Source organism: Eschscholzia californica, unplaced genomic scaffold, assembly GCF_041429995.1.
Source record: "Eschscholzia californica isolate CP2 unplaced genomic scaffold, dmEscCali1.0.p SCAF_1, whole genome shotgun sequence".
NCBI classification, from domain to species: domain Eukaryota; kingdom Viridiplantae; phylum Streptophyta; class Magnoliopsida; order Ranunculales; family Papaveraceae; genus Eschscholzia; species Eschscholzia californica.
The window spans coordinates 24649437-24660121 of record NW_028238198.1 but is presented as its reverse complement, the minus strand read 5'-3'; the positions used below and the strand labels follow the sequence as shown (position 1 = coordinate 24660121).

The 10685-nt window shown below is 33.6% G+C and overlaps 1 protein-coding gene across 1 annotated transcript; it reads left to right on the top strand.

Moving 5' to 3' along the window:
• The first annotated feature begins 494 nt into the window (after positions 1-494).
• On the top strand, positions 495-2590 carry LOC147565367 (protein NUCLEAR FUSION DEFECTIVE 4-like). The gene is made up of 2 exons (XM_086651843.1): positions 495-1862; positions 2004-2590. The coding sequence occupies exons 1-2, from the start codon at positions 622-624 to the stop codon at positions 2437-2439; spliced, it is 1677 nt and encodes a 558-aa protein (XP_086507969.1). The 5' UTR covers positions 495-621; the 3' UTR covers positions 2440-2590.
• The last annotated feature ends 8095 nt before the right edge of the window (positions 2591-10685 follow it).

Sequence of the window (10685 nt, the reverse complement as noted above, 5' to 3'; positions counted from 1 at the left end):
GACACTTATTTCGGTTCGGTTCGAGCTCCACGGACTTGTCAGAAAAAAGACCTAACCAGACTAAAGACCTATTCAACCAAAAAAGACCGACCATTTTAGACCGCGATTTTTTAGTCCAGTTTTTGGTCCGGTTTTTTTTTTGTCTGGTGTGGTTCGGTTTTCACCGGCCTTTCGGTCTACGCGGCTTTTAGTTTACGCGGCTTTTAGTTTCACCCATAATTATGGGTAGCTTGAAGCGTGTGACAAAATCATGTTAATAGCAAGATTATTGAACCGAAAACCATAACAAATCTTTATTGAAGAAAGAGAACGTGGAGAGAAAGAAAACAGACAAAGAAGAGAGGGTGCTCGGGAGGCCCCAATGTTAGTTTTGAAAAACACGGCAGGCCCCTTAATTAGTTTTGGGAGGCGCCTATAGACCTCCCATAAAATTTTCCTATTTGTATCATGTTTTGAACTCTTAGAATCAGACAAAATAGAAACAAGCATAAGTCACTCTCAAAATAGAAACATAACCGCCGGACCTGCCCTATAAAAAGCTCCAACCCAGTCCAAACAACATTAAGTTTCTTTTTGTTTTTCTTTTATTTTTCTTTTGTTTGTATTTTAGTATACAAAATAATGATGTCTAGATCATCAATTTTTCAATGGCTAAGCTTAGTGGGTATTATATGGTTACAATCTTTCAATGGAACTAATACTGATTTTGCAGCGTATTCTTCACAACTAAAACAAATTTTATCGATCTCTCAAGTTCAATTAAACAATCTCGCTTTCGCCTCTGATGCTGGAAAGATTTTCGGTTGGTTCTCTGGTTTTGCTGCTGTGTATTTACCCTTACCGATTGTTCTTCTCATTGGTTCAATTCTTGGTTTGATTGGTTATGGATTTCAATACCTTTTCATCATTCAGAAGATATCTTTTTTATCTTATTGGCATATTTTCTTACTCAATATTTTAGCAGGAAATAGTATTTGTTGGATTAATACAGTTTGTTACATGACCATTATACGAAATTTTTCTTTCAATCCTCAAGTTGCCGTCGGTTTATCGACTAGTTATGTTGGATTAAGCGCCAAGGTTTATACGGTTATTACCGATGCTATCGCTTCTTCTCTTTTTAGTAGTACTAGTAAAGCAAAATCGTATCTTCTTCTCAACTCAATTACACCCATGCTGGTTTCACTAGTAACTATTCCGGTACTAGGAGATGTCAACAAGAATACGGATAAAGAAAAAGATACGGAAGGGCAGAAACAGAGTCACAGAGTATTCACCTTGTTGTTTTTGGTAACAATACTTACTGGAGTGTATAGTGTAGTTGGTAGTTTGGGATGGAAGATTATCACATTAAACCCGATAGCTTACGCTATGGGTCTTGGAGCACTCTTGGTTATACCTTTAATGATCCCCATAGTTTTAAGTATTCAAACTTTGATATCGAAGTGGTCGATTAAACAAATAAACAAGAGGATATATGATATGGGTTGGAACCATAATGAGGTAGATGGAAGAGTTGAAGTGGTAGTAATTGAAGTGAAAGAAGAAGGACTAGTTGTTAAAGAACATGAAGATAGTACTTGCAGTATTAGTAGTAGTAACGGTGAGAGCGAAGTCGATATGATATTGACAAGTAGTAGAGAAGAAATTGGGGTGATGGAGATGGTGAAGAGAGTAGAGTTTTGGTTGTATTTTTTCGTCTACATGTTTGGAGCAACACTAGGGTTAGTGTTCATGAATAATTTGGGACAAATAGCAGAGAGTTGTGGTCTTTCTACAAAGGCTTCTTCATTGGTCTCTTTATCCTCTTCTTTCGGGTTTTTCGGTCGTCTCTTACCATCTCTTTTGCAGCATTTTGCCAAGTAAGTATCTTTATCTCTTCCTCTCGCTCTCTCTTTTCATTATTTCAATCTGATTCGTCTGACTATTCTTACGAGTCATACAAAACCTAACATTCTAAAATCATGAGTCGAATCTAACTAATTTAATGTGTACAATTGCAGGAGTAGAAAATACATGGGTTCAACAACATCATCAATGGTGACACTAATGGTGCCAATAGCAGTTTCATTTCTTCTACTAGTAATCAACACAAGCACCATCTCATTATACATTAGTACTGTGGTCATAGGAGTTTGTACTGGAGCATTCACTTCCTTAACTGTACCAGCCACAACTGACCTATTTGGGACTAAAAACTTTGGTGTCAATCATAATATTGTGGTTGCCAATATCCCCATTGGGTCTTTTGCCTTTGGGTATTCAGCAGCAATTCTCTATCAGATCAAATCAAAATTGTTAGCAAATGATAATGGTGTTTGTATAGGAGCTGAATGTTACAGGACCACTTTCTTAATATGGGGTTTCTTTTCTTCCCTCGGAACCGTCCTTGCTTTCATCCTTTACTTCCGTACTCGAAAATTTTATTCGAATAAATAGATACAAGTTCTACAAAGTTGTAATTCGTTTGACGGAATCTTTTACTTGATTGTACCAACTATGTAAATATACACACACGATAGTCTGTATATATATGATTGTTGTGATTAAATCTTTTTCAATGGAAACTCGTTTCTTTTACACTACTAAATTCTTGGGACCCCATGAATTGATACCAAATGTGTGTATGTGGTTAACAAGTTTATTTGCGCAGCTATCTTGTCCGACATTTTCTGGTTCTAGACTGAATGACGATGTGGTTGGCTGAGTTAGGACCGTCAATTATTGATAATTATTCTTGTGGACGCAGTAGTTGCCAGTGGGGATCACTTCATTGATTAAATATTTTCTAAATTGTTCAGAGAACTCCTAAAATGTGTGTATGCTCTTAACTTTTTCGGGTTTACCATCAATAACAATCATAGTAGTTTAAGACTTTTAGTTCTTGCATGGATCCTTATGAAATTTCGAATTGTTATTCTAAAGAGGTTAGAATTGTCAAAATGATACGTTTTGAATATGTGGTAGATAAATTATATTCTTTGAGTCATCTCTTTCATGGATATCAATTTTTCAAATCTTTTGTTATAAAGAAAAAATTGAAGAAAACAATTTTGAGGGATTAAGTTTCTCAGGTTGTTTTATTTCGAGAAATATTCATGGTTGGAAATCAACATGTGGATTTACTAAAGTTAATTTTATGTCCATTATCAATGGGGAGAAAAATGGGATTTTGTCCGCTCAATGTTCGGTAGAATCTCGACTAAAGTATGTGATTGGACAAAATTTAGAGAAAAAATTTTCTCTTTAAAATCAGTCGGACTATATATCTTAGTCGGATTCAACTGGAGTAATAGTGATCCGACAGACTGTTACTCTTGTAGTGTGAACGATATATCTCCAAACTTATAAAGTTGTATGAAACCGTCGTGAATTGACAGTATCCAACCTTTTTATGTAGAAAAGGTAGAGTGTGAAAAGAGATTAGAGAGTGTAAAAAGAGATTAACCATATTATGTCTTAGAGCAAGTAAGGGGGAACAATGATCTTTATATAATTGTCAGTATCTTGTTACCTACGCTTACATGTGAATGACAATTTTGTGACGCTCATTATCCTAACTTTGTTTTTTTCTTTTCTTAGACTGGTTTGGTCCCTCCCCAAAAAGTCCGACCATATAAGTTATGTTTTAGTTCAGGCGGGTTTTTTCATATTCAACAACACCCTAGTATTATCCCGTTCACATAACAATAATATAATTAATATTTTATAGTATATTATAATAACACGTCACTTGTAGTAATAACATATTGCATGAATATACTATCAACAAAAAAAAGAAATTCTGTGAAAACGACTTACATTATTGATGCAGGCGCATCCCAAACGGCCCCACAAGGCCACACGAACATGTCCTAGTCGGCCAAAGATTAGCAGTTTAATAAGAGTCCTAATTTAAGTATGATTCATAATGAATCTAGGTTTAGGAAGTTTCATTATTTTTAGTGTTTCTATTATTTAGGAAAGTCCAGTTTGTGTCTATTTAGGAAAGTCTAGTAATCTATAAAAGGGAGTCCAGTCTTTGTTTATGACATATTGAAGAGAAAACCAAATCAAAGTTTATCGTTTATTAAATTTATTCAGTTATTTTACCGTTCTTCGTTTACTTTATTTATCGTTTTTATATTTCCGCTGCGTCTACATCAATTATGTGTAGTTTCTTGTTTAAATTTGCAATTTGTTGTCCCCTAGAGTAGTATTGATTGCATTCAATTTATAAGTCTTCACATTCACACATTTGCTCATTAATATATGGATTGATGTGGATTAATAATACCCATTAGAAGTCTTCAAGTACTATAGTTTCTTGTTAAACCATAAAGGGGTTAGCTTCTCAGTTTCTCCTTCTCTGGTTTTGTTGTTGATGATGTGAGTGCAGTTAGTTTGGTATTGTGTTAGGCTTGAGGTCCTGTAATTAGAAATGGTCTTTCTGGACCTGGGTTTTTCCGAAACACCCAGCGAAAACGTCCACCAATAAGTCCTTACAAGGCCAGGCTTGGACTTGGGCTTAGACTTAAGCTCTCCTTATCTCATCTCATTATGTGAAGGGTTAAAGGCGTCTCTCTCAACGCAAATTTTTAGGAAGTACAAAAGGCCTTTTTTCAACAAAACCGGGTGTGAACTTGTTAGAAACAATTGTGAAACAATGAATTAAGGACAACCATGGCGGAAAATGAGAGTCGAGAGATAGAGAGACCAATCAGTTGTTGTGGGACAATCCAAAAAAGATATCAGTTGTTGTGGATATGGTGGTGGAGGTGGTGGAGGTAGTGTTGTTGGTGGTCGTGGAGAAAGGAAAAAACTTAACTCTTTAGCCAGAGAAGGGGCGTGTGTGAGTATCATGTGTGTTATTACTAAAAATAAGGTGTATAGCAAAAACTTGAGGTATGTACAAAATTTGGGTGCGTCTAAAGGCGCCTCCTATAATTTTAATAGGAGTCTCCCGAGAGTGTTTGATCGTATTCAAATCCTAACAACTATAGGCGCACGCACTCGGACGGATAAGTCTGAGGCCCAAAACAAGCTTCGGATTGGGCCAGTTCAAGAGGAATCGGATTGTCTAGTCCCAGGGTCTCTGACAAGGCAGTCCGTGGATCATAAACTTAAACTTATTTCAATTAAAAGTGATTATGGGTTGCGTGTGATCTAAAGTTATTATGGGTAGGGGTGAAATCGGTCCGGGTGGACCGGTTTTTTAACACATTTGAACGGGTACCTATTATAACGGTCCGGTTTTTATATGTAAAAAAACCCGACCAAAAATCCGTAAAGAACAAAATAGACCACCCATTTGAAAACCGGTCTTTCGATTTAAACCTAATTTAAATTTTATTTAACTATATATTAACAACGATATCAATCTTTGCTAAAATTTCATTCACTCAATAGTGTATCGAATTAAATATGAGAACAAGAGCAAAAATAATATCTAACTTGATTGATTATTCAAAATTAAAAAAAAAAACTTAAATTGGAAAGACTTAAAAACAAGAGAATCATTACTCAGTCTTGTGCTAAGAATTGCTCTAACGTCCAATTTGAATCTTGTACAACCCGATTCGTCCCTTCTTAAAAATGTATTCCATATAGGTTGGCGGTAGTGATATTTCCCTATTTGTATTCTTCAAATTTGAGAAACTACATTTTATTGAAATAGGAATTCCAACTCCCGACGTGAAGATTTAGTAATAATAATCCCACTAACAAGGAAACTTCCAATTCTATAATGTATTTTAGTTCTTTTATTTCAGGCTCATAAGAATTTTTCTTGCATCTTTAACTTATAATTATACTAGGTATGACCCGTGCCTACGGCACGGATGCTTTTGTTGAATGAAAGTTTAATAGAATTATGAATCTAAGAAACTAAAGTTATATAGGAGTATAATGTTTTATTCTCAAAATTTGAATTAGACTAATGAATTGAACAAAAAAACAATAATTACGAAATATAGAAAGCGGTATCTAGATATATATGCTTGATTGGTTGTTTGCTCAGACCTCACATGCACTCACCAGAAACACTCGTCGACATTGAATTAAGCACTTAAAGTGTGTTAGTGTAAATGGCTTGAGAAATTAATTGATGTAGTGTTAGTGTAAATGGCTTAACAAATATACTTAAAATTTGTGGCAATTAACAAACTTAATGAGGGGGAGATAGAACCTAAAGGTGAAGTCATTTTGTAGTTGTTTTGTAGAGATAAAAAGGTTGGTAGAAAGAAAAAGTATGAGAAAAAGATGAAGTCATTTTGTAGTTATTTAGTTTAGAGAGATAAAATTATGGACATGATGAAGAAAAGAAGAAAGGTTGTGTGGTTATAAAGATAGCAGAAAACGTTATGTATGAGAATTCTAAAGGTTTCCATAGGAAATGGAAAATTTGTCGAGAGAAATTAAAAGGTAGAATATGTGATTTATATAAATCAATCAATGTGACAATTAATAAATTTAATGACGGGAGATAAAATTTAAAGGCTAGAGTCAGAGTTTAATGAAACGAACTACGGTCTATACTAACGTTTGTCTCAAAACATTTTGTGTTTTGTCAAATTTTAAAGCAAAGTTTAAGGTTTCATACCAAAATCAAAGAGAATTTTAGAAACTGATCGTATAATCAAACAACAAAATTCAAAATTTTGATTGTAAGAGGCAGTTTCTAAAAATTGAAGAGGAGGTTTAAGAGGCAGCAATAGGCAGTTTCCAAATTGGGATGGTTTCCAATTTTTTGGCTCAATAGGCAGTTTCCAATTTTTTGGCTTATAATATATATAAATAGGGGTTGAGTGCTTTGTAATCAATACACCAACACAAGCAACAACAACTCTTCTTTAGAGAGCTAGAGAGAGAGCAAGAGTGAGAGAAATTTTTCATAGTCTTTTGAGCGGTGTTAAATTTCTCGGTCGTCGAAGATTTAGTATAGAAGGTTATTACTATACGGTACCATCTTGGGACGAACTTGCGGATTGTGTTAGTCGTCTTCATCTATCCTTCAATAAAGATTTCTTGTTCGCCCGAGGACGTAGGCTTTAAAGCCGAACCTCGTTAAATTCTGTTCGCATATTTGATTTTGACTTAGCTTTTCGATTAATCTTCAAAATCGGATCAATTTCTAGGATAGGTTCGATAGCTTCCGCGACTTATAGTTATAACATGAACCATATAGCCTCAAACAAAAAGTAAAGAAACTACTTGTCAACCTATTGTATTCCAAATGGAACGAATTAGGATTTCAAGTTTTAATTACATTAGTCCAACACACTGCAGAATCATTCTCTAATAAGACTTCAAATAATATCATAAAGTTGGAAAGTTCTTTCTCCCTTATGTTTATTTTTTTCCTTTAGCTTTTTAGTTTTCCATCAGATGTCGAGACTTCCTAAGATAACTTTTTCAAGGCTGATGCAAACTTGATCTAGGAAAATTGTAGTTAGTTTTTTAGTTCTATTTGGAATCCTTCTTTTCGTTGATCTTCCAGTAACCATGAAAATCACATAAAGAAAACAGAAACGAACCGCAATCCAAAACCCTTTGCAACAAACAATTATTCTCAATACGTTTTCTGAAAGCTCATCCACATGACAAACTTACCGGATTTGTGATCCCTTTTGCCAGTTCTATATTATGGGTTCCCTGGTGATATTATTTTTGTTTTGTTGCTTTGCATTCTTTGTTCTATGTTTTTCCAAATAAGGTTAAAAGAACCCAATATTTTTTAGCACAATTAAAGTGAAGAAAGTTAAAAAAACCTATATCAAAATTTACAATATAATAGCTAACATGAAGACAAATAAATTGTGAAATTGTAGTTACAATGGTTCGGTAGAAATGTAGAACAAAAATCAACTGATTTTCCTCTTTCACATCTTTATGCCATATTTTCTGGTTTATAAACAAATATTGAAGATGAGAAACAAAAACATTGAACACAAAAAAAACATAAACATTGGACTATAAATAGAATAAAATGAATTTTTCAAGGTTGAACCATCTTCAAATCAACCAAGAAACTATACTATGAGATTCACAAATTAACCTTGAAACAACTTTGATGAAGAAAGAAACACAGACATTGGGCTCTGAATGCAATTAATACTTGCACCTTGAATTTAACTCTCTAGGATGAACCAACATCAAATTAATCAAAAAATGTTAAGATCAGGTCCACATTAATCGGTAGCAACTCGAAAAATAAATTTATTGTGAAACTGTAGTTACCATGGTTCGGTAGGAATGCAAGACGAAATTAACTGATTTACCTCTTTCACATCTTTACGCCATATTTTCTTGTTTATAAACAAATATTGAATGTGAGAAACAAAAACATTGAACACAAAAGAAACATAAACATTGTTGGACTATAAATAGAATGAGTATAGACACCTTAAAATGAATTCTGCGAGGATGAACCATCTTCAAATCAATGAAGAAATTGTACTATCAGATTCACAAACCTTGAAACAACTTTGATGAAGAAAGAAACACAAACATTAATACTTGCACTTTGAATCCAACTCTCTAGGCTGAACCAACATCAAATCAATCAAAAAATGAAATGTTAAAATTAGGTCCACATTAGTCAGTGGCAACTAAAAAAAATAAATTTAGAAAAATATTATATGATCGATTTAAATCAACTTCAAATTAGTGTTATTCCAAACCAAGCAAATGTATTATATAGATTGTTGTCCAACTTCCGTCCATCAATTTCGAATCAACTTCAAATTAGTGTTATTCCAAACCAAATTAAAATAGAGACAAATATGCTAAAAATTTAGAAAGAGAAACTGTATAAATTACATATGAAGATGGAGGTGAAGATGAAATCAAGCAAATGTATTATATAGATTGTTGTCCAACTTCCCTCCATAAGATTTTTAACTAAAACTCCCATCATTTAGTTTGTAACTGAAAATCATTTAATCAGATTAAATAAAAAATGTGAGAGGTTGATTAAATGGGAAGAAATTTAGTTTGTAACGGCCAAATTAATGACTTTTTAACGTGAATCATAATTGGAAGCATCTAAAGGTTGATATTAGTGTTGATCGGCGACGGACGTTTGGATTTATCCCAATGTTTGTCCCAGTCAACAATAAATAAGAGCTATGCACGTATTATTTGTTTTGTTAATCTTAAATAAATAGAGGGTCAAGATTTATAATGGGATAACGGACGGCTAGATTTATCTTTAGTTTGTCTTTGTTTTGTCTTTGGTTTGTCCCAGTCAGCACTCAACATCATGTTTTATTATATAGACTAGATATAACCCGTGCCTTCGGCACTTAGAAATTCATTCAATGAGTTATGCTAGTGATGAACTAATAAAAGAAATGAATATGAGTGAACCATAGAAATTTCTATCAAAACAATAATATACAACAAAAGTAATTCTAGAGCCATATAAATCTACAAAAAAAAAAACCCTAATTAGACATGATATATGATTACAAAAAAAATAACTCCACCAAATGAATTTTCGAGCCATATCAATCTACAAAAGTAAAATCAAACATGAACCAGAGAATTGAGACTAAATAAACTAAAATAAGAAAGTTGGAAAGAAAGAAATACAGAAAGGGGAGTTGCACAACTTAGTGCCTATTAGTGAAAAGTGAAATAATGGGACAAAGCCGTTAAGAGAGAATGCTGAGGGCTTGATACACAATAGTTAGTTATTCTTGGAAAGCTTGTTTACCTAAGAATTAGTGGAAAAGGACACAGTAACTGTAGATACAAAAGTTGTGAGGGAGAGTGTTGGGGAAGTAAATTGTAAGTTCATAATGAATTCTCAATTTCGTGTTTATGTAGCTTTGGTACGATAGAGGTTGAATGATAAACTAAACCTAAAGTGATTTTAAATTGTCTTAAAACCTAGTGAGAGCAAACAAAACCTACCATGAACAGCAAATGCCCAATGGCCCTTGAGACAAAAATAGAAGACCAGGATTTCATCAACAATTATTTTTTTGTAATTAACTAAAAATATGTGTTGTTCATCGAAATAATAATAATTTAGTTACATTTACAGAATAGAGATGGAAGTATATGTTACAAACTCGACCGCTGCAACTAACCTAAACATTTGTGATTGTAAAATCTTTTGTGCTTATTCTCGAATTTGAATAATTAAATGGTAATTGAAAATTACAAAATTGAGTGATCTTAGAGAAGTACCAAAGCTGAGGGCGACATGAAGTTGTTGAGATGTTAGCTTTATATAAGCCCCTTCGGCCTACAAACTCTTTGGCATTGATGAGACCAATTTGCTTGCCTGCAATGTAGAACAACTAACAATACAAAAGCTCGTCCATTCCTCTAGTGGAAGAAAACGACAAATTCATCACCACTGCTAGAACAGAAAATTCACATTTTACCCAACTCTCGTTCTATTTAGAAAAATAACGTAGTATGTAGAAAAAGTTTCAGATATCTTCTCTTTAAGAAATCATTCACAAGAGTAGCAAGACATTCAAAACCGAAAAATGTAATGTAAAACCATAGCGACCTCCTAACTATTATGCTCAAAATCTCGTCCAATGCAGAAGCACTTGTATTTTCAAATCGGAAAGAAATATTGTTCCTAGACAAATATATACAAGGCGAGAAAGCAGACTCATCAGGTTGTGTAGCATTTAATCTGTAGATGATGAAGAATGAAATTGAGTGCACTGATGAACACAAGA

What these genes read in the sequence shown, in the direction of transcription:
- LOC147565367 (XM_086651843.1), top strand. Translation starts at nt 622, where the DNA reads ATGATGTCTAGATCATCAATTTTTCAATGGCTAAGCTTAGTGGGTATT. An exon ending in CTTTTGCAGCATTTTGCCAA is followed by an intron (nt 1,863 to 2,003) that starts GTAAGTATCTTT and finishes GTACAATTGCAG; the next exon opens with GAGTAGAAAATACATGGGTT.